This window comes from Lathamus discolor, chromosome 3 (assembly GCF_037157495.1).
Source record: "Lathamus discolor isolate bLatDis1 chromosome 3, bLatDis1.hap1, whole genome shotgun sequence".
NCBI classification, from domain to species: domain Eukaryota; kingdom Metazoa; phylum Chordata; class Aves; order Psittaciformes; family Psittacidae; genus Lathamus; species Lathamus discolor.
Window position 1 is genome coordinate 58,710,259 of NC_088886.1, and position 23,406 is coordinate 58,733,664.

Sequence of the window (23,406 nt, forward strand, 5' to 3'; positions counted from 1 at the left end):
AAACTTAAACAGGCGAAGTTTAAATTGGATATAAGGAGGAAATTCTTTCCTGTTAGGGTGGCGAGGCTCTGGAATGGGTTGCCCAGGGAGGTTGTGAATGCTCCATCCCTGGCGGTGTTCAAGGCCAGGTTGGATGAAGCCTTGTGTGGGATGGTTTAGTGAGAGGTGTCCCTGCCCATGGCAGGGGGGTTGGAACTGGATGATCTTGAGGTCCTTTCCAACCCTAACTATTCTATGATTCTAAGATTGTCAGATCCTAACCAGCCTGCTTGATGCACCCTGTCCCTGAGAAATGTCTCTCTGGTATCTAGACATAACCTGAGGGAATGGATAAAGACATCAGCTCAAAGAGAAGTGAGACAACAAGTAGGTTCCTTTTCTATGAAAATAAAAGGATGGATTCTTTTGCCTACATTCAGAGCTAGCCATTCCTGGAGACATCCAAGGCCAGGCTGGACGTGGTTCTGAGCAACCTTATCTAGTGGAAGATGTCCCTGCTCATTGCAGGCAGTTGGACTAGAGGAGCTTTGAAGGTCCCTTCCAACCCAAACTATTTTATGATTCTATGATCTTAACTTTCTTAGAAAGCAGAGTAACTGTGCAGTGACTGCAAGTGAATTCCCACCTATTTCAAGGAGTGAGGAACAGGCCTCCACTTTCAAAAGCAGATTCACTGGGAACAGAAAGATTTGCCATGAAGTGCAACATCCCCAGTCTCCCTGCTGCAACCGCTAACTCACTGACTTCCCTGCGTAAAGAGGAGGGGACATTTCAGGGGACACTCCCAGGGAAAGCACGTTCCCAATTGAGAAGCAAGAGAGGCTGTGGGCCAGACAGCCTGAGCGGAGAGGATGGAGCTGAGCAATACTGAAACCAAAACACACCAAAGGTTTTCTTGCTCTGCAGCTCGCTCACCGGCTTACTGGGACAGTCGCTGAACCCCTCTGCAAAGGGAGAAAACAGGAGGGTTTCTGTACCCATGCAGCAGCTTTGGGATGCACTGATGGAGGAGTTGCAACTGAGATGGATTCCTACACAGGCACCTTTACCACCGCTTGTCACCGGCATTTCCTTACCCACTTCTTATTAAAATCTCATCATACAGACGCCCTGTCATTAGCCAGAAGGGCTGATTTGTGCTGCCCTCCACTAGCAGTGGAAAACATGATCCTGATGTTGCCAGGTTCATGTTCCGATCAGAACTGACTTTGAAGAACAAACTGAATATGCATAAGGTGGGGGGGAGGGAAATCAAGCACTGGCTGGACAGTGAGGAAACTGCAAGAAGAGCAATGAACAAATTCAGAGAAGCTGGGTGAAATAATGGAGAAAGTTAAATAAGAATATTTCTTTTGGGTGATGCAATGTGGTCACTGCTCCTCTTTGATAAGCACGCATGAAACCTCCCTGAAGATGACAGGAAGGGAAGCAGGAGAGAGCCAAGTCCCATGGACCCCTGCAGCCAGGGAGATCCATGTGTGAGCAGTCTGCTGAGGGAAGAGAGAAGAGAGCCACTGTGGTTAATGGTATTTATTCCACTTCAAAAAGCAGGTAATGTCAGTCTTGGAGGAATGCTTAGCCAGGATAATGCCCCCAGGACTGCTCTTTCCATTCCAGAGTGTCAGGAACAGTCTGCATTTTGGAGTCATTACAATGCAGCCAGAGCATGCTGCCCTGAAAGGAAAGGCTGTTATAATACTTTGCAAACTGAAAAATCCTATCAAGGTAGCAGATGCTTCGCCAGGATGGTGACAGGGTCTGTGCAGGAAACATCCTAACAACTGTAATTGAGTCATAAAGGCAGGCAGTGCACGAGCAGCAAGCAGAGGGACACATGCAGAGATGCCACTTTCCTTCCTTACAGAAACAAGCATTAGAAAATGAGCAAGATACAAAGTCAATTATTTTCAAAGGTATCAGGACAGGCTCCATGGGGAAGACAAATGAAGCCCAGAAACAGAAGTGAGAGAGTGAGAGATGACAAAGCCGCTGAGCACGACACATGCTGGTGTCTGCAGGCTCGTCATAAACCCAAAGGGCAAAGCTGAAAGCAGTTGTTTGCTGTTGAGCCAGATAAATATATTTGCAGACAGCAGCCAAGAGACCACAAGCAAACAAGCTGTGGGGCTCAGGGATGGATTCTGCCCTGCGCCGCTGCACGTGACAGCAGAAACCCGGTGGGGTTTCAGCACCATCTGCCTGTGCTGGTGCTGCTTGGGCAAGTGAAGCCTTAGTTCTTGTCAGTGCAGGTCCCCTCTGAAGCCACTGTTGGGAAGATTGCTCAAGGGTTTCTGTGCTGTGAGGTCTAGTGGATGCGGAAAGAGCTCACAGGCAGCAGGCACTGAAGCTCTGCCCTGCCTTGGAAAGTGAGGCAATGCCACAAGCACTCATTCCTGCCTCACATCAGCAGTCTTGATCAGCCACAGGAATGGCTTTTGCCATGATAGGAATTGGATTACATGCTTTAGCTGCAAGGGCATCTAGTGACAGACAAGAGGGACTGGTCTTAACCGGACAGAGGTGAAATACAGGTTAGGCATTAGGAAGTTCTTCCCTGTGAGGGTGCTGAGGCCCTGGCACAGGGTGCCCAGAGAAGCTGTGGCTGCCCCATCCCTGGCAGTGTTCAAGGCCAGGTTGGACACAGGGGCTTGGAGCAACCTGCTCTAGTGGCAGGTGTCCCTGCCCATGGCAGGGGTTGGAACTGGATGAGCTTTAAGGTCCCTTCCAACACAAACTGGTCTGGGATTCTGTCAACCACTTGTAAGGTCAATATGGGCCTATTGCAGTCCCAGATGGAGCATTTCCCATGATGAACGGAAACCCGTATCTCCTCATTTTGTTTCTCTGAATTTCCTTAATTGTTCCTTTTTGGCAGTGGGAAAAACAATCCCTTTGTTGCTCCTCCTCTCATGCCAAAGAGACTCTCTCTGATGTCCCCATCTTCATCAGTGTGTTGCACAGGCAGAGCCTCAAGGATGCTAGCACTTGAAAAGCAAAAAGCTGAGGTCCTGGGGGGGATTTTTGGTGAGGTGGATACATGAGCTGCCTGGAAAAAGATAAAAAAGGAAAAATAAATGGAACCATCTTAGATCCTTCTTGTTTTCTCTCTTTGCTATTCAGAGAACCTCTGTGTCATCCGAGAGAGACACAGCGGGGAGCTGCTACTTGCGTTGCCAAAGCAATGAGAAGGAATAGCCTCTGTTAAAGATGCCGCCCTCATTGGGATTGTAAATACAAAAGGAGATTAATTTATCCAGTTGAACCTAATCCACAGAAAACACTGCAGCAAGGAGCGGGAGGCAGGGGAGTGCCTGGCTATGGGCGACAGGGGAGGGGGGACATACGGATCACATTAAAAACCTATAAAGCAGCACCAGAAATGCACTTCAATACAGAAGTGCCTCCAGCCCCACCTGCCTCTCTATCACTGTGGCATTTGCTAGAGACTAAGGAGGCAGGATCCCAGCCCAGCATGCCAGGGCACTCCATCCTGCCAGGGCATGGTGGGAGCAGGAGGCTGTGTGTGACAGCAGGAGGGCTCAGAACATCTCTTTGCTTGTAGGTTTGGTGCCTGGGGACCCAATCCTGCAGGATGTCCATGTGGGCAGGGGTACTGGGCTGCCTCAAGCCCAGATGAGCAGCAGCACTAAAGCCTTCATGGCTGCTGTGCACCTGAAGGGTAGGGTCCCTGGCATCCAGATGCGACTGAGCACCAGCTCAGGGCACCCACACAAACCACTTGCATGCTACCAGAGCCACTTCTCCGGCTCGCACGTAAACCTCCTGGCAGACACGAGGCGAGGTACTGCAGCCCAAGTGTGAATGGAGGCTGCCGGGTGAGCCGGCTGCCAGGCAGAAAGGTGCTTCCCAAAGAGAGAAGTATACAGAATGTTGTGATAGCTGAGAAGGAACCAGCATTGTTTTCCATATGGAAGAGAGTCTGTAGTGGAGGCAAAGTCGTTTGATTTCAGGAAAAAAAAAACCCACAATTTACTGCTAAAACCAGTCACATTTGGCTGTCCAAATCAGGAGAACAAGCACTTGTAAAAATGAATAATTGAAGACATCATAAGCCTTTTATCAACCCTACAGCAACCATAAACGCCTTCTGCTAAGCACAGAGAAATGCCCTATCAGAAGCGCCATGGATGTATCATTCCCTGTGACTTCCCAAAGAGCACTTCATGATGATTTATGCAATGAAATGCCCAAAGTAAAAACATATAGTAATCATGCTTATATCAGATTTAGTTTCTTGGTGAAAGCTGCATCACTCAGATGCAGTTTCACAATGATATTTCATTTTATAGACAATGTAAGATTCGTAACACCTTAAATTAATCACATCCTTGCTTTGAAGTGATTAGATTTTGTAATAAATGGGAGAAACAAGCGAACTGTTATCCCTTAGCACCTCACTGGTGTTTGGAAGCAAACATTACTGAATGTGAGCAGAGACACTCCACAGGCAGGGACTGGTTGCGTGGCCTGAGAATACAGTGATTCAGTCTCACAGGCCATTAAATGACAGTCCAGGAGGGTCCTGCACTGGGAAAACAGCTCCAAAATCAGAGGGACAGTGCTGAACATACCTGCCCCACCACCCTGCTATCATATCCATCATGCTGCAAAAGGCAGGGAGTCAGCTAATGCATGGCAGAAATTATGGGCGCCGGTGGCTTGAGATCAATACCTTAGTGAATGGAAAAGCCATTATAGACAAAAATTATTCTTGGGCACTTGCATAATTCAAAGAAATACATGATGGGAGGGCATTATCTCACTCATGAGCTCTTGACTTTCACCCCATGGGTGAACTCAGATGTGGATGGAACTGGGCTGTCACCAGGCAGTGCTTTCAAACACAGCAGACAAGGGATGTGGTTTACAGAGCTACAAGGAGCCCTTTGCGCACCCTGCTTGCTCAGGGTTGTGTTTGGAGAAGCCAGGTATGCCAGTAACCACATGCCTGTGTGTAGTGAGAGCAATAGTCCTGTTTGCAACAGGGATAAAAGGATGGAAGGGACTGGGGGGGAAATCCCTGTGTCAGGGGTCCCAGCATCGCAAGACCCCTCGCTGCCTGCACCGTGCCCCAGCATGGAGCCATTTACCTGACACAGCCTCTGCCAAACGGCTCGGGGTTACAGGGCTCCACATGCCTCCTGTCCTTTCCCATCAAACCCAGAGCAAATCCCCCCTTCTTGTTTGTGCAGCTCCTCCAGACACCCCAACACCATTGTCCCAAATTGAGAGCAGTGGGTGCAGGGCCTGAAAGAAGAGACAGTGACGGGGAACTATGCCATTTCTGTTCCTCAGAAATGAAAACAGGGGAATGTGGGGGGCAAACACCCTTTAAAAGGCAGGTGCTGCCATGGCTTGTCTAAGACACCTGGATGAAACCACCACCACCCTCCTGCTGCTCTTTAGAGCCATCCAAAGAGTTGTGGCTGCTCCATCCCTGGCAGTGTTCAAGGCCAGCTTGGATGGGGCTTGGAGCAGCTTGCTCTAGTGGAGGGTGTCCCTGCCCGTGGCAGGGGGCTGGAACTGGATGCGCTTTAAGGTCTTTTCCACCCCAAACCAGTCTGGGATTCTATGATTTCGGGGGATCGCTGCAAACCAGCCCCTCATCCCCCCAGCTCAGCGGTGCTCAGCCAGGTTTCCCGAGGGCAGTTAGCACCATCTATTGTCCAAACCTCAGAGCGAAGGGGACTGGCTGACGGGGAACAAGGAAATTCATGCGTGCGAAGGAAACTGCTCTTCTCTGTGCCTGAATTATTCAGAAATGCTCCCCTAATAAATAATTTATCTACTTCGTGAAGATGCGTGTTCGACGAACACAAGCAGGCTTCAGGGTGCTGGGTGCTTATTAGCTGCGAGCTCTCCTTCCTGCACTGAGGTCTTCATTTTAATGGGCATGTAGAAACCTCATTAAACACCTCATTACTAGCTCAGCCCATGGAGCAAAGCTGGAGGGGAATGCTGGGCAGAGGTACGCTCTCAGGTGCCTCATTGGAAAGATGCGATCACAGCTTGGGAGTGAAATCTGGGCAGGACGTTTTGGCAGGAGATGCTGCAGGCTCCACATACCAGATCACTGAGGTTGTTGTTCTGCTCCCCGCCCAGCCTCTTCCCAGCACAGAATGAGCCCCAAAACAAGACCTTTAGCCTGTACTAAAAGCAACCAGTACCTAGGCTCAGCTGTGAACTGGTGTGAGAGCAAAGGGAAGCTGGATGGAGTGTCCATAACCCCCTACACAGATGGGTTCTTGGCTGTGTTTCCCCGGCCAAAGCAGCACCCTGAACTTGCAGCACAGAAACGAGCGCCCTGGGAACAGCTATGACACTAATAAAAGGACTTTTGAGTAGTATTTACAGGGCCCTGTTTCCTGAACAAATCCATCTCGATGTCCTTTTCAGCATGAGAAACCCTGCTGCGCCAAGATCCCTTGCTGGAAGCCTGAGGCTGGGGAAGATTGTGATCATTAAGAAACACACGCTGTTGCTCAAGCCTGGCAAGGAGCTGTTCTGCCCAAGCTGCCCATTGCAGGGAAGAAAAGAACCCATTTGTCTGTGTGAAACAGGCCAAGAATTCAGTAACCCTGCTGCTGAGAAGCAGGATGGATTCATCAGGCAAAGGCAGTGCTGATGATGGGTCCCCTCATCCCTGCTGCTGGGTTCTGGTGCCCCCCAAATGCTGCCCCAGTAACCCCGTTGTCACACGTACTGATGGGGCTCCTATGCCCTCCACCATTCATCTTGTGCTGCCATCGCATCTCCCTACCAGAGAAGGGGCTGAGCATGCAGGACCAGGCTGATGCTCTCCATGCTGTCCACAGGAAGAGAGCTCCTCTTCACCATTAATAATTAGCCACTAGAGGGAAGTACAATGCTGTACGGGGAAGGGTTTAGATGAACAATAATGCATGGGACTACAGAGAATCACAATTTGTGGCTAGGGTCCTTCCTGATGCTGATGCTGACAAACCTATCATGACTTTGTGATAAGGTCCTTGCTAAAGGCCATTTTGCTGCTTTTCCGTCAGAGTTGGCTCCTCATCACTCACCACTATCTTGCCCTCCCATGCAGGTGCCCATGTGGAAGTAGCACAGACAGGCATGGGCTCTGTCTGACTATCAGCGGGGACTCAGCTCTGCTGCACTGGGGAGTGAGCTGACTTCACTGGGGCTGCTGGCAATGCCCAGATATAGAGCCAGCAGCACCCCTGGCATGGTGACCACAGTTCCTCCACTGCACGCAGCCCTGGGCAGCTCCAGAGCAGCACATAACAGCCTATCAGCCAGCTCGCTAAATGGCATGCATAGTTTTTGCTGTTTTTAGCAAAGCAGGGAATGCGTGTTGTTTCTGGGACGTGCAGTATCCACGGCCAGAGGAAAGACAAGGGAAGGGCCAGGCATCCCAGAGGGACAGTGAGCCAGGGCAGGGCAGGGGGCAGCTCCCGGCGGAGGGGGCACAGCAGCCTTAGGAAAGGATGGGACAACCAGGGGACAAGGGTTCCCATGGGCTGGGCTCCATGGTGGTGCTGACCCTGCTGCGGGAGGACATCGGTAGGCAGCGGGGTGCTCCTTCCCTGGCCCCTATGGCATGGATCCAGAGCAGCCACCGACCTCCTGAGGCAGCCATTCCAACCTCCCCATGGCCAAAGAAGCTTTTGACCCCTCAAGTCTCACCAGCAGGGATCGTGACTCTTCTGGTGGAGCACAGCTGATAGCAAGCCTCCTGCTCTGTTTTGTTCCTGTTTATAGATGGCTAAATATAACTTTCTGCTTATTTTGAATTCTTTGTGAAAGCTCTGATCCACAATCCATCACGTCGGGCTTGTGTTTTTCATATTTGCAGGCTTGCATCAGGCTCAGCACAAGGTTTGTAGCTGAGTTAGTTAGGTACAGGCAGCATGTCCCACACCACGGATATGGTCACTGCAGTACAAAGAGGAGAAGGTGCTGCAGGACCTATGGACAGCAGCTTTCTCTATGCCAAAAAGACCCCCCACAGTCCTAATCAGAGCTGCTGCCTCCAGGCACTGGTGGTCCAGATCGCATTTAGTGGCAGGTTTTGCTTGTCACCAGGCAGAGCAAAGGACATCTTAACTGGTTTCTTCTCACACACCAGAAGTAACTCACTGGATTGTACAATATCCTCCTCTGCAAGAGGGAACAGGAGCCAGAACCAACATACAAACCAAGTGTGTAAGACAACGTAACCACAAGCAAGTACATTGGGGGTGTATCAGCTGGTTGTACCCCTAGATATAAACTTCCACCCCTCTTTGGAGAGGCAGGGATAACATCTGGCCAGCTGTTTGATGGACCACTGAAAGATTGGTAACCGTGGTATTTTCCTAACAACTGAATTGAAAGGCCATGATGCAATTGCAGCACTACCTATTAAACACATCAGGTCCAGCTCTAAATCCTGTCAGCCTCATGAATACCCCAATCCTGCATTTTGGGGTTCAAGCCAAGAGCTGGCAGGGATAGCAGCCTTGTCTTGCTGATACAGGGAACAGACAGATGAAAACATCTCATCTCCACTGCAAAAAGAGTTCCTATCTCAGTTCCAAGATCCTGCTCCTCCATTCATTGCTCAGGAGACAAGGCTTCAATAGAAACATCGGCATCACATGCACATAGGCACACACTTGGCTTTAGCAAACCATATTTATAAGAAAACAGCAGGTACAACTTGATCTCTGTCATATTTTAAGTCTCAGCATTGTATGGAAAAGCCATCATCCAAAGCAAATAATTAAATGCTGGACTGCTTGACCAAACTAAGGCAGGTAGCAAGCAGACATCCTGGGTCTCCTCCCTTCTGCACCCTACTCCTTAGGACTTCAAGGTGTCCATACAGACATCCTTTTAGTCCTTTCAGATAGCCAGCTCTTAACAATGACTCAGTATTCAGGATACAGTCCTGTTTCCCCTCTCCCAAGGACACCAGCTTCCCATCACCGGCTCCCCATACGCTGCTGCAACAACATGCACCACACTACATTTTCCTAGTCCTTTTTGTGAGCCTAGGTTTGCCAAGGTCCTGCTTAGCTAACCTTGAGAAAGACTTTGTCCTGATCTAAAGCCAAAATGTGGTGGGTTGGATGGCATCTGTAGAGCTGAAATGATTCCAATGATTTACTATAGTGCTGGCACATGCTTGGCTGGCTTAAGACAAAACCCTCTCCCCCAGCACTGCCCTTTCTCTCAGGCAGCTTTGCCCTTCTTTGGTGCAGCAGCAGCCTCCAGGCAGGAACAGCTCTTGCCATTAAAGGGAGAAGCCGAGGCTTCACACACAGTAATTAATCTACTAACACACTGATAAAAAGCCCCTATGAGTGTGTGAATACAAGGCTGAAGAGACACTTTCTCCGTCAGCTGCTAACAACATTTCCCAGTTCACACAAAGCAGCAGCTTGTGCTGTAGAAGCCCAGCCTGGGATGAGCAAGTCTTCACATGGGCTTCTCCAGCAAACCATTGCTCCTTCAGGTCCCATCAAATTCCCAAACCCATCTTTTCCCCATTAAGGCTATCTTTGCAAGCTACCCCAGTGTGACTGGATTATATAAATGGTCCAAAACTTAAGTGATGGCCAAGAAAAATTAATGGGAAAACCCAACTTTTATGTCAGCATGCGCAATAGCAAATGGAAAACGCACTGTCTGAGCTGACAGCTCCCTGTGCCCTTAGGGATAGCGTTGTAGTAGCCAGGCTTCATTTCCAAAGAGACTGCAACAAGCCAACTAGGACTCAAAGCAGCTGGTAAGCATGACTTTTCTTTTAACCCCTTCTTACTAAATTCAGATTTTCTCTTCTTTTGGGATTGAATCAGACAGACACACACCTCTGTTGCAGTAAGTTTCCTTTCTTAGAGTTATTCCCAGAATAGCTAAAGAGTACTTTAAACCAAGAATAGCCCTTCTCCCTTAGATTCGTACTCCTGGTTTTGGAAACACTATTTAGAGATCAAACCTCCTAAATCAAAAGCAGACAGGAACAACGGTGAAAAACCATACAGCAATGTGAGCACTGCACTGGCACCTTATGATTCCACTCTTTCCTCAAAGACTCCTGGGAAGACTGGGCTTACCCCAAATCTCCCCGAGTCCTATCAGCTCCTTGCCAGAAACCTGCACTACCCAGATTTAAGGTGCAAGCCCCCTGGAATGCCAGCAAAAACTGTGCTACAAGGAATTACAAAGGCAAAAGAAAGATCAGCATAAGCCAGACTCCTGGTTGAAGAAAATAGTGGAGCTAGAAAACAGGTGCATTTTCTGTTCTGTGTTTTGTGCAGAGAGGTGTGAGTTTGTGGGGTTTTTAAATATATAATTACAACTAATACTAATTATTAATATATGTAATAGCATAATTATTAATACAGTGTTATGTGAAATTTAAATTCTGAATTATGGTCTAAATCCCTATATTGCATTGTTCTTATGGATGACACGCTGATCTCTCCTTATATATGAATAAGCTTCATATAATACATATGAACTTTATGAATATATATGAACATATATGAGCTTTTCATATAGTGTCTGCCAAGGGAATGACAGAAAGCCACCAAGACTACTTAGTTCAACTTTACTTGTCCGACAGGTATAATTGACATTCAAATATAGTAGATTATTTTATGTTACACTGCTGAGCATCAGACAGAAAGAAATGGGAAAGATAAAGTAAGGGAAGATCAACTGGAGATTAAACTCAGAGCTAACAGTCACAGGTTAAAACTTCCCCTTTGCAATACACCCATATGCCAGAGAATTACTCCATTTCTCAAAGAAGCAAGCCACTGGCATTTAAGTCAAGCTGTAGCAAATAGAAGAAGATTTCTACTTGCATTTCAATACAGTTTTCTTACGGGAAACGAGAAAGCTAGGTGCAGGGAAGAGTCATCCAGGGATGCTCTGGGACGGGCATCACTTTGAGCCCTTCAGAGCAAGCTGGAAAGGCATCTGCCAGTAAAACTCCTCGCAGCCCTGCTTCCGGCTGACTCAAATCTGCACTGCATCTGGCCATAAAGAACGGTTTTAATTTGCACCAGCAAAGGAGCTGGCTCTGGGGCACACATTGCTAAGGTTTTGATATTTGCTTTCTAGGCAGCGTATGACAAAGTGGAACTAGAACAAACAAAGCCACCAAGACACACAGATTTATATTGAACACCAGCATGTGTTTACAGTTAAGAGATTCCCAGGCAGCCTTTGCTGATTACGGATAGGGCATGAGTGTAGCTGAGCAGGAGGGGACTCACATGGGGGGACAGGGACACCTCTGCTTCATGTCATGGCAAAGTGGCCATATCAGTGTGTGCCCAAATATGCACACCCTCACTTGCCAAACCAAGCCACTTTCAGGATTGTAGACATCCGTTTCACTTGTCCACCCTGGTTCGTGGACAATTGCTACATCGCTCATTGCAAAGGAGCATTTCACTTCCCAAAGCGCAGAGGTAATGAATGGAAAAATAACCAAGAGAGAGATTTAAATCCCAAGAAAGACAGGTGATTCAAATTAAAACAACTGCTCACTTCAACTGACCGAGGCACAGCAGCAGCCCCTGGCCAGCCTCCCCCTGGCTTTATATGCTGAGCATGAGACATCATATGGAATGTCCCTTGGGTCCAGTGTCCAGCTGTCCCAGCTGTGTACCCCCCAGCTCCTTTTGCACCCCCAGCCTGCTCACTGATGGGGTGAGGAGTAGAAAAGGGCTTGGCTCTGTGTAATCACTGCTCAGCAGTAACTAAACCATTCCTGCGTGGTCAACACTGTTTCCAGCACAAAGCCAAAACATAGTCCCATACCAGCTGCTATGAAGAAAATTAACTCTATCCCAGCCAAAACCAGCACATTTCTTTAGCTTCCTTTGATGAAATCATGCAAGAGCTAATGAGGCATTATTTAAAGTATGACATTTAAATAGCTCACCCAGGAAAATCAACTCTGCAAAGGAATTGCTCTGAAATACTATTTTTCTTGGAAATTACAGAGCTAAGGGACTCTAATGGCCATGCTGTTACTCACATTTCAGTGCCTATCATGCCACTTCAAATCCTCATAACAGGCAGTTCCAGGGTATAATCTCTGTGCTGGAGCAGTATCACACAATACTCGTTTTAAAACATCTGTTTCCTAAAAGCCAGACCCAAAGCCCACCAAGGTCCCATTGATTCCTGGGAGCAAAAGCCCCAGGCTGGCTGTAGGGAACCACCACTGACACGGTTATAGGGAGTCGCACTGATTGCTGTGATTAGCAACTCAACTAAAGAAAAACCTGACCCTACAGTGCTTAGACACTGCTCAACTTGTCTTCAAGAATCCCAGACTGGTTAGGTTTGGAAGGGATCTTAAAGCTCATCCAATTCCAACCCCTGCCATGGGCAGGGACACCTTCCACTAAACCAGGTTGCTCAAAGCCCCATCCAACCTGGACTTGAACACTTCCAAGATGTGTAATCCCTGGATGTGTAATCCTCTTCCCATAATTAAACAACATAATCTGTGGTACTCTGGCATCTGCTGTACTTGATCCCAAGATATAGCTGTGTCCATGCAAAAAGCCCACGAGTTACTGAGGGCAACTCTGGCGTATGCTCCTCTCCACACTGGATGTGCTCTCAGGTGCCCCATCCTGGCTTGGCTCGTGAGCTCACCCCAGTGCTATGCTGGACACAGAGAAGTCCCTGGGGCAAGCAGAATTGCTTTCCTTTGGACATGTTGATTTAAACTTTAGTCTTCGTGCCTCTCAGTTATCAGGGTAGGGTTTTGTTTGCTGTTTTTATCCCTGTTAACCTTTAAAGCTAATGCAGTGCATGTCCACATCAGGAACCAATGATGAGGGGCTTCCTCCTTTGCTCACTGCTGCTGCTGGCCCCACATTACACAGAGGTGGCTGCCCAGGAAAGTGAGCCAGAACCCAAAACTCCATGTGCCAACTGGATGGGAGGAGCACCTGGCTACCCTGGCCACAACGGGCTCCCCGGCCGGGACGGGAAAGACGGAAAAGACGGGTTAAAGGGAGAGAAAGGAGAGGAAGGTTGGTAAGAAACATGGGGTACATCCGTGCTGGAGCCAGGGGGCAGGCCTAGCTCCGGCAGATCTCACACTGGGTCCATGCCTGATCTCTGACGGCTTTTGAAGATCTGCAGGGGTGGAGATTCTACAACCCAAGACAAAGAATTTGGCTGGTGGTTGTTTTTCCAGCTAATGATGGAAATCATTACACGCTGGAAATCAGACATGCTCTGCACACAGCCTGGGGCGGGGGGGGGGGGGTGTTGAGTGGGCTTTCCACTTGCTGACTCAGCTCACACAGATGTTGAAGTCACTGGTGCTGTGCCGATCCTCATGCTACACCTCCCTCTGTGTTTTGGGCTGGTGGGTAGCAGCTGCTGGCACTGTGCTAACAGAACTCCCCGTTTCCACTCTGCCTCCCAGGTATGCAAGGTCCCAAAGGTGACCCAGGTGAAGCAGGAATCCCAGGGAAGGAAGGGCCACGAGGATTCCCTGGGTACCCAGGGCAGAAGGGGGACAAGGGAGAAGGTGCCTTCATCTACCGCTCTGCCTTCAGCGTGGGGCTGACGGACCGAGCCCCCCACCCCAATGTCCCCATCCGCTTCACCAAGATCTACTACAATGAGCAGAAGCACTATGATGCCTCCACCGGCAAGTTCTTCTGCACCATCCCTGGCACGTACTACTTCACCTACCACCTGACAGTCTACCTGACGGATGTCAAGGTCAGCCTCTACAAGAAGGACAGGGCGGTGATGTTCACCTACGACCAGTTCCAGAAGAACAACGTTGACCAAGCGAGCGGCTCCATCTTGCTTCACCTCAGCTCTGGGGATGAGGTCTGGCTTCAGGTGTACGGGGAAGGGGACAACAACGGCATCTACGCCGACAACGTCAACGATTCCACTTTCATGGGCTTCCTCCTGTACCCAGATATGGATGGCCGCTAAAGGCAGTGGTCCTGCTTGGGATAGGAAGAGGTGGCTTAACCTCAGACGGTGCCCTGGGGCACTGGTGCTACAGCTATACTGTATTTACCCAATAACCGCCTTTCGTGGGGGCAACAATTGCCAAGGGTGGACCAATAGTTGAGGTTACTGAGTCACTTCTGTGGGACCAAGATTTACTTCTGCCTTGGGTCTTGCTCTCCTTGTGAAAAGCTGGGCCAAGAGTAACTCTCAAGATGGCCTAACCTCTTTTGCATTTAAAAATAAAACAATTACATTTAGATATCCCATTTTAAATTTCCCTTGAAATCCACTTAAACCAATGGTACACATTGTAAATTTGAGTAGAAGATGTAGAAGACTATTCACAAAAGCCATCTCTGGTCTTGTTTTCAGCTGGAAGAGATGGCTCCTTTTTTACCATTGTAACTTGCTGTCCTGTTAGGGCCTGTGGTTTCCACCCATGGTTTGTTGTCTCCCTTCTTTAGCCCAGATCCTTGAATATATTCAGGTTATTAACTTGCATTAATTTTAATCCTTTGATTTTCCTTCTATGTCTAACTTCTATTCTTACCTCTAATGTAGACAGCAAGCTTGTTCAGGGCAGGATCTTCTCTTTTGATTTATCTGAAAAGCCTTATGAATGCTGGTGGGGCCACATAACAAAAGCAGCCCATTGACCACATGGCTCTGGGGGTCCTGAGGTGACGACAGACACATTGCCTGCACAGTTGTGATGCTCAGAAATGCCAGCAGCTCCCCTGCAAACACCCTGATGTCTGATGGGGGAGCAGAAGGTGCCTCAAGGATCTTGGGCAGGGGGAACCTCAGGGTGGAAGTGACCCTTCCCAAATCACCCACCACATGCTGTAAGTGATAGCACAAGTACTTGATCATCCCAGAGGCCACCAGCATGGAGCACATGAGCAGCATCTCACAGTTTCCATTTGCAAGCCAGCAAGATCCTGGTGCATCTCCCTCTGAATAGCTCCGAAATGCAGTCAGAAGTTGAGATCTAGCAACCAGGTTTTCTACTCTTCTTACGGCATAAGTGCGGCATAAGCAGTGTTTTGCACACCAGCTGAGGAGAGCTTTGCATGGTGTGCTCTAGTGCGCTCCTGGGATGAACACCTCCAGGACATGCCCCAGCTCTCAGCAAGGTTACCTTAATGGGGGAAGAGTATTAAGGCTGGAACTAGCAGCAATCCCATCAAACTGCTCTCCAAGGAGCTTGCCTGACTATTAGCTAAAAAAGGATTTGGTAGTTTCTCAGATACATCCAAAGAAGAGTCCCATTAAGCTTCAGAACAAGCTAACACAGATCAGCACTAATGTGTTATTACAAGCACAAAACAGCATTAAACGCTTCAACTGAAATTACTTCCAAGAGCAGCACTTCACACTTCAGTGAATTACTACATTACACATAACAACAACAATAAAAAACTCAATGAGAACAATCCCATGTTTTATTGTGTGTTATTGGGAAGGATTTGAAGAAAGGGATGTTCTCCTTGCCTCATATTTTGCAGCAAGGTGGGGTCAGCCTGGGTTAGCACACACAGAGGGACAGATGATTTTGCTTTCCCAAAGCCCCCACCCTCTAGCTTTCATCGAGGCTTCAACATCTCACACTGTATTGCCTCCTTTTTGGATAACATCAGCTCTTGTATCCAGACTGTTTCCCCAGAACCACTGCGCCTAAATCTACCCCGACTGACCAGGCAGAGAGGGGGACTCCACTGGCCCAAGAGCTAAAGAGGCAGTCACCTCCCCAGCACAAAATCCTGGTTTAAGTCACCACCCACCCAGAAAACCACTTTGCACACCCCAAGAGCTACCATCAGCCCCCTCCCAGATCTCCCCTAGGGCAAATGCTCCCAGCAGAGGCTCATCCCATTAGCAAAGCAAGCACAGACACAGGGCAGGGCTGGCAGAAAAGCATCCCCCCTGTCTCAGCACACACCTCTGCCCCACTGAAGCCAGGGCCCTACTGAGGCTGCAAGCCCCCAGGGAGTGCTCATAGCCCAGGAATAACCCAGATACCTGTGTGTAGTATGGGTTTCCAACCTCCACATCCCCAAGAGCAGGGGAACTGCAGGGCACCACACTTACCTTGTGCTGCTTTCAGGGGGAGCTGCAAGTAACGGTTTGGGAGGGTAATGAGGTCCTGGAGGATGAGCTCAGGGGAGCTCCTAATGAATCCAGCCTTTTTCCATTACCAAGTGGCTGTGTTTTTACCCTCCCTTCCTGCTCCATAAAGGTGTGGGATGGGAAAACATGGCCAAACAGGACATATCCTAATTGATAGGCTGATCCTAATTATGCCTCAACACCAGGTAATCACTTGTGCCAGTAATTAATTGGAATACAAATAGCAGCTGCACTAATAGCAGTGCACTAAACCATGAAGAACTACAAGAACAAGATAATTGCTCACAAGACTTGTACTTATTTGTGAAGTATAAAAACCTCACTAGAGGCTTGTCAGCATGGAAGGAGGCAAAAGAGTTAGGATAAAGTCCTGTATGTAGCTCATCAGCCACTGTACTTCCATAGTGGAAACACAATCAGATTGAAAGTTCACCCTTTGAAATACTCTGGAGGAAACTAACACTGAGCAAGGATGGGAGCAAGGCTGCCACTTGTTTTTAGGATGTTTGTACTAAGTACGGGTACATGATGAAAACACTCAGTCTGCTATGGGATTTTAGATCAGCAAACCCACCCACAGATCCTCCTTAATCACGCCAGGAGGCCAGCCCAGTGTAACGCCATTGCTCTTTGATGACAGTTGTGTTCCTTACATGCAGGTGCAGTTTGTTACTCTCCAGCCAATCCAAGGGGAAGGAAAGGTTTATTCCACTGAAATGAAAGCACTAAACATCAGCACCTATCTCTTACTGTGTGGCAGAATTTCCACCCAAAACAATCTGTGGGATCCCACCCACAAAGCAGGACAGCTTTATGGAAAGGCATCAGGGAGGCACAAGCAGGAGACCCAGTTGAAGCCCTCCTCTAAATCCCTTTCAGGGAAGGTCAGGAATTAGAGCTGATTGGAGATTTCCTACACACAAATTGATTTTCCCATAAATAACAAGTATTCACCAGAAGCCCCTATTTACCAGCTTTATAAGACACTGCTCCTCTCTCTTGCTCTGAACTCCTGTAGTAGCTTGAGGGAAAGGTTATAATTTGGGTCAGGATTCTGACCCCACTGCTTGGCAAAGACCACCTGGAGCAGCTAGAAAAGACTAAATAAATCAATCTAGAAATAAAAACATGAAAGCAAACTCTTGTGCCAAAGCCACCCCTGCTGCTAAGGACTGACTTGCATTGTGCAAGTGCTTTCCCAAGAACCCTGATGTGATGCTCACATTCCATCACTGACAGGGGGACTTGCACAGAACAGGGCTGCACTGTCATCTGCCCAGCGTGTTTCCATGTGCTGAACAACTGCACATTGAGAGCAGGAAGATGCCTGCCAGCTTCCCAACACCCTGGGGAAGCAGGAAGAACTCGATTTAGTAACCAAAATAAATTCCTTCTTTCTTGAGAAAAAGACCTTCCACATCAATTATTGAAGTTAAATATTAAAAGCAAAAACCTTTTAATTCCCTGGGAGTTAATGAATTAAAAACCCAAACCCCAACCAAGCAAGCAAACCCCACTACTGCCACACTAGGCCTGAGCTTGCCTGTTCTGGCTCACATGAAGAGCAGTGGAGCAACCAGCTCAGAAGAGGCACTGCAGAAATACTGTACAGATGACAGCCAGCTTCCTTTAGCATGGCAGCTTTCTCTCCTTCACAACGGCTTGATTATTCTCAGCTCAAAATAGCCTGCACACTCTTAATTTCTAAGAATATACCATGACAGCTAGCAGCTTCCTGCAGAGAATGGGCCTCATGAGTACTGAAGAGAACAGGCTGACATTTTTAGTGTTTTGAAGCTATTCCTTTTCATCTGTGCTGCACAACTGGCTGCATCCCTTCTGAAGCACTGTAGTACTTGGACCCTCATCCTGCTAAGACTCAGGCAGGTGGTGGGCTTTATACATTCATGACACTAAGCTTAGAACCTCCATAACCTATTCAGACTAGAATCTTTATTTCGACATTGAAATAGTGAACAGTACCCAGCAGCATATGAAGTAACATACACAAGTCCAAGTGGGTGCAAAATGCTACTAGAACAGGCTCTTTCTTTCACTCAGGAACACCTATTATGACTCAAGCTACACAGAAGGTACTGGAATCAAAGCTCAATAAATGAAATGGCCAAGGCAGGCAAATGTCCTTTAAATCAATTCCTATCAGAGATGTTTACATCTTGTGACTGTTTTCTGACAACAGGCTGATTGCCCACAGATTGATTAGACTGAAAGGCTTGACAAATAACACACAAGCAAGGTGAAGCTGAAGGTCACTTGGTTCTTTGTAGAAGCATTTCTATATTAGCACTATCCCAAAAGGGACCCAAACAAATTACAGTTCCTGAAGAAGTTCCTGGACATCTATAACTCTCCTTACAAAGATGAAGTTATACACACACTCCTCATCTAGTTGCATTGCAAAGGATAGAGCTTTATACTTCAGACAGCTACAACAAGCATTTGGTACCATCCAGCCCTGAAGAATGCTCCTTTCATTTCACTTCATCCTGACAAAACTAACCTACACCAGGTATCAGATTCAAGTGCAAGCTTAATTAGCAAGTTAACAGCTGGGAACTAACACCAAAGAACTACCTAGGACTCATAGCAGCTACAAGCCAGATTGGCATTGGCTGCACACCAAGGCAGTTCATGAAATTCAGCCTCTTCATATAGAGCAAAACACTTTCACATACCACACAGAGGAAATTCCTTCCTTATAGGAAGGCACACCATACTTCTCAGGCGCCAACAGCACTAGTTGTGCTGCTTTTAAACATGAAACATGGAAGCTTCACAAAAAAGGTGTTAGTTGTACCTACCCTGAATGGGTAGGTCAGGATGAAAACTCAAAGAGTTTTAGGCTGTATTGAACCATGCACATTATTTGCTCTGTACCCAGTTTCATCAAGATAGGTTTCATGTTTTGATCAAGCAAGGTGACATTACAAAACTCTAACTACTCGCCATTAGCACCTTCAAACCAAAGCTTCACAGGTTTTGGGTATCTCTAAAAAGAGAACACCATTCATGCCAAAGAGCAACTTGTTCAAGATGGATTTGTATCACAGAATATACCTCCTGCTGTCAGCAAACTTAAGGCTCATGTTTCTTACAACTTAAGGGAGGCAAATGAAAAAGAAGTTTGTACAAAACATGAGCAGGAAGCATTCAAAAACCAAGATGCCCATCTTGAGGAATCAGCAAACAAAAAGTAGCTAAAAGAGTAAAGGGGGAAGAGTTGCTTCTTAAATCTATTTCACCTTTTGCACCTGCCCAGAATACAGCCTTCATTTACAGCCAGCAGCTCATTGCTCAAAATCCAGTTTGGAGAAAGCACAGCACCAAAGTTACAAACAGTTCAAAGGCAGTTGGTACCACTCAGGCAAACTGTTTACATTGGTCTCAATGAGGAAAGCTTGAAACTTCTTTAAACAAAGCAAGGCCTGAAAAGAAAAACGGGACAGGCTCAGCAAGACTGCTCCTGCAGGAACAGGTTTTGATGTCAGACACTCCGCAGAGTAAATGTCAGGATGCTGACTTAATGTACACTGCATGATGAAATGGGATGTTGAGAAACCACAGGAACACAGTAAGTGTTCCTAAGTCCTACTGTTTTTATCGTGCTTCCATTTTTAAGCTCAGGGGCATACTGGCTGTTAAGCTCACTTGCTGCTACATTTAAGATTTCTTTTTTGTAAGGTAAACTCATCAAAAAAAACCAGCCAAACATGTGGAGCAAATATGAGAGGAAAGGGTCTCATTCCAGGTGAAATTTAAATAGTGTTAAGTCTTTAAAGAAAGATCAGTCTCAGTATTCTTTTTGTTATCAACTTCTGGAACACAAACCACACTCAAGATTAAACAGGATTAAAAACTCTTGACTCTGAAATAATATACTAAAAACTCACCTCTTCCTTTCTATACGAGATTCAATTTGGTCACTGCAGGGTGCAAAATCAAACATTTCTAGAAGTGCTCTGAAAACTTGTGTCAAAATCTGAGCTGGTACCTTACAGACTGACTCATATACACTTTACCTCTAAGTATGAATACATTACCTGCTGCCCAAGAATCCTGACATGATTTTCCTTCTATAGAACAGAATTCCAAGAATTAAATTATATTTTTAAACCCAAGCATTTTCACGGCCAAGGGCCAGAATATTTCTCTGCTTAAAATATCAATGTAAAACCCAGTAATTTCATTTATGTGCTTCCCAAATTTAAGTATCAAGGGTAGCCGAGCACCCACCTCCAAACAGAAGGCAATGCACACTTAACGTGACTTAAAGAGGGGAATCGGACTACTGAGAACAAGCAACTGTCTTAGCCCTAGATAATCCTATATCATGGGACAAACAAAACTCAAGGCAGCAATATCCCCTGCTGTGTACCTTTAAACAATTTGCAAAAGCAACAGTGAATGATTAAATAAAACAAAACAAACATTCTCGAAGGGAGCTCAGAACACAGCAATAACTACTTTCAAAGTATAGGCCAGAGAGAGGGGTGAGGTTTTTTAGTATTTTATTGAATAAGCACATCAGCAAGTAAAAGGTTAAGAAATATCTACACAGCTTCCTAGAAATAACAGCCTACAAATCCCCCCTTAGTTATCTTTAACCATCTGGTTTTCATATTTCTCAAGCAGCTTAGCCAGGATTTTCACCCCCCCTCTGTGACTTTCCCATTCTGATTATTTTAATAAATAATGGACACCACAGGCGATCCTAGGGAAATATCCACGTCTCAACATTGCATAGCTGGACAACTAAGTTCACTGGATGTCATCATCATCAAAGAGATCTTCAAAATCTAGTCAGAAAAATAAGATGAGGTAAAATTAACCTTAGAAGTCTCAATTGTTACATATACACACACTCAAGTTTAGTTCATTATTTGGTTTAAAGAGAGAAATTTAAAAGGTGAATTAGGTAAATGAGACTTACTGCACCATCAGTTATTATAAATGTAACATGAGGGTGGGAAGAAACAGAGAAGAAAGACAGGCATACACATAAATATGCTATCACACACAAATTAAATAGCTTCACTTGTACAATACAAGCATTACGATTAAATCCATAGAAGCAACATAAAGCTTCAAAAGAGGAGCTTTCATAAACACATCATGCATTCATCACATTCAGAGTGGATCACCCATGATTCCCTTACTCCAGAACTTCATGCATGCAGCAAGTCTGAGATGAAACACTCCTGCAGAATTATGGCTTTAGATCACAATATCCAACTCCCTAGGAGTTGTTTTAAGATTAACACTCAATTTGTGATTTGCTGTAAAAGTCCTTTCCTTAAGAAGCATCTCATTGCTGTGAAGGTTTGAATAACATTTGTCTCTCAGAACTCATCTCAGACTGGTGACATGTGGCCGGCTAGGCACAACTGTTGTAGTCATCTTTGGGAAGTACTCATTAACTACTCTGCTTTATATCTTCTTTGTATATCGAGCACCAACTAACAACATAACTGAAATAAAGTATTTTTTCTTATAGAAGGCAGCAAACAATGCCATACAATAAACCGAGGATCAAACCTCATTTAGAAGAGCCCTAAGCTACCATAAGAATGTAATGCCACAGCTTGATGGCAGAACTTCATGGAAATACCTACTCCTGAATATGCTGTCTCCAACACAGAGCTAAGTCACTTAAAACTATTCAAGGGTATATTAATGCTGAACTTCCTTTTTCACCTGTATTCTAAGTATTGAGCAACATGAGGAACCTAACTGATTTCAGAATATGTTTCTGGCATCAACACCATCACAGCCATCAGATTTTCTAACATGCCTGAAATACACTGTTGAAATGCTTAAACATACTTCTTCAGATGTATTAAGAAAACACTTTAGTAACTAAGTGTAAGATGCTGTATATCCTATCCCTACATGGCCAGATACATCGCCCTTCTCTCTAAAAGCGGCTGTATATGGTTATATACTTACAGTTCATTTACAAATGCAGAAACCACATAAACCCCAAAGTTTTAGTCTGCTTTGGATACATAGGCATGCATACCTTCAGCAATCTGAGAATTTTCTATAAAGTAGTAACACCCAGAGACAATTTGCAAAGCTCAGCACACATTTTAACATGCATTTACACTGTTTAATAGAAACTATTAGACATTAGGCAGAAGCTCTTCTCGGTGAGGATGCTGAAGAGCTGGCACAGGGTGCCCAGAGAAGCTGTGGCTGCCCCATCCCTGGCAGTGTCCAAGGCCAGGTTAGACAGGGCTTGGAGCAACCTGCTCTAGAGAAAGGTGCCCCTGCCTGTGGCAGGGGTTGGAACTGGATGAGCTTTAAGGTCCCTTCCAACCCAAACCAGTCTATGCAAACAGAACAAGGCGCTGCTCCTTGTAGTAAGTAACATGCTAAATCGCCTAAAGCCTGCAGGAGAGGAGAAACCCACATTGTATCTCCCCCACCCACATCATCTAACACTGAAACTGATGATAGCACTCACTAGAAGCGTGGTTAGAGACCTTCAGCGACTACGAATGACACAGCATTAGGGAGACACCCAGCAAGGTTTGTTGTGATCATCTTTACTTTCCGCACCCGCTACCAGGCAGGCCCAAAGCGTTACCAACGGGGGAGGCCCCGCGGTGCCCCGCTATTCCCCACGCCGGAGCGCGGCGGCGCTTACCGTTAAAGAAGTCGGCGTGCACGGCTTTCTCGTTAGCGGCCAGGTCCATCAGCAGCCCGGTGCTTCCCCCTGCCTGGGAAACAGGCGCTGAGGAGTAGGGCCTCACCAACACCCGCTCCTAACGGGCGGCCCCGCCACTCGCCCCCTCGCAAACAACCGCCGCCGCCGCAGCTCCCGTCCCGTCCCGTCCCCTCACCTCATCGAGGTCCACATAAGGACCGGCCCCCTCAGGGAACATCTCATCCACCGCCGGCTTCATGACAACACCTCAACCCACTCACTACCACACTACCGCTTCCGGCTGCGCGCACCCCACTTCCGCTTTAAGGCGGCCAGCGAAGCGCCGCTCTACGCAGCTGGAGGTTTCGCCTCTCTTTGGTAACCCGGGGGGCGGGCCCCGCCGTTGCCATGGCGAGGAGGGCGCGGGGGGGGAGAAAAATGGCGGAGCCTGTCGAGGCACCCACGCGTGAGGTGAGGAGAATCATAGAATCCCAGGCTGGAAGGGACCTTAAAGCTCATCCAGTTCCAACCCCTGCCACGGGCAGGGACACCTTCCACTAGAGCAGGTTGCTCCAAGCCCCTGTGTCCAACCTGGCCTTGAA

General features: G+C 47.1%; 2 protein-coding genes across 2 annotated transcripts; one reads left to right on the forward strand and one right to left on the reverse strand.

Moving 5' to 3' along the window:
* Positions 1-9,652: 9,652 nt before the first annotated feature.
* On the forward strand, positions 9,653-15,440 carry ADIPOQ (adiponectin, C1Q and collagen domain containing). The gene is made up of 3 exons (XM_065672702.1): positions 9,653-9,775; positions 12,845-13,055; positions 13,457-15,440. The coding sequence occupies exons 2-3, from the start codon at positions 12,851-12,853 to the stop codon at positions 13,981-13,983; spliced, it is 732 nt and encodes a 243-aa protein (XP_065528774.1). The 5' UTR covers positions 9,653-9,775; positions 12,845-12,850; the 3' UTR covers positions 13,984-15,440.
* Positions 15,441-20,646: 5,206 nt separating this feature from the next.
* COPS9 (COP9 signalosome subunit 9) lies at positions 20,647-23,145 on the reverse strand. Its single transcript, XM_065672703.1, has 3 exons — positions 23,001-23,145; positions 22,805-22,877; positions 20,647-20,951 (listed from the first exon to the last, which is right to left on the reverse strand). Exons 1-3 carry the CDS (start codon positions 23,061-23,063, stop codon positions 20,914-20,916), a joined length of 174 nt encoding a protein of 57 aa, XP_065528775.1. The 5' UTR covers positions 23,064-23,145; the 3' UTR covers positions 20,647-20,913.
* Between the last annotated feature and the right edge of the window lie 261 nt (positions 23,146-23,406).

What these genes read in the sequence shown, in the direction of transcription:
- ADIPOQ (XM_065672702.1), top strand. Translation starts at nt 12,851, where the DNA reads ATGATGAGGGGCTTCCTCCTTTGCTCACTGCTGCTGCTGGCCCCACAT. An exon ending in GGGAGAGAAAGGAGAGGAAG is followed by an intron (nt 13,056 to 13,456) that starts GTTGGTAAGAAA and finishes TCTGCCTCCCAG; the next exon opens with GTATGCAAGGTCCCAAAGGT.
- COPS9 (XM_065672703.1), bottom strand. Translation starts at nt 23,063, where the DNA reads ATGAAGCCGGCGGTGGATGAGATGTTCCCTGAGGGGGCCGGTCCTTAT. An exon ending in CTTATGTGGACCTCGATGAG is followed by an intron (nt 22,878 to 23,000) that starts GTGAGGGGACGG and finishes CCTGTTTCCCAG; the next exon opens with GCAGGGGGAAGCACCGGGCT. An exon ending in GCACGCCGACTTCTTTAACG is followed by an intron (nt 20,952 to 22,804) that starts GTAAGCGCCGCC and finishes TTTTCTGACTAG; the next exon opens with ATTTTGAAGATCTCTTTGAT.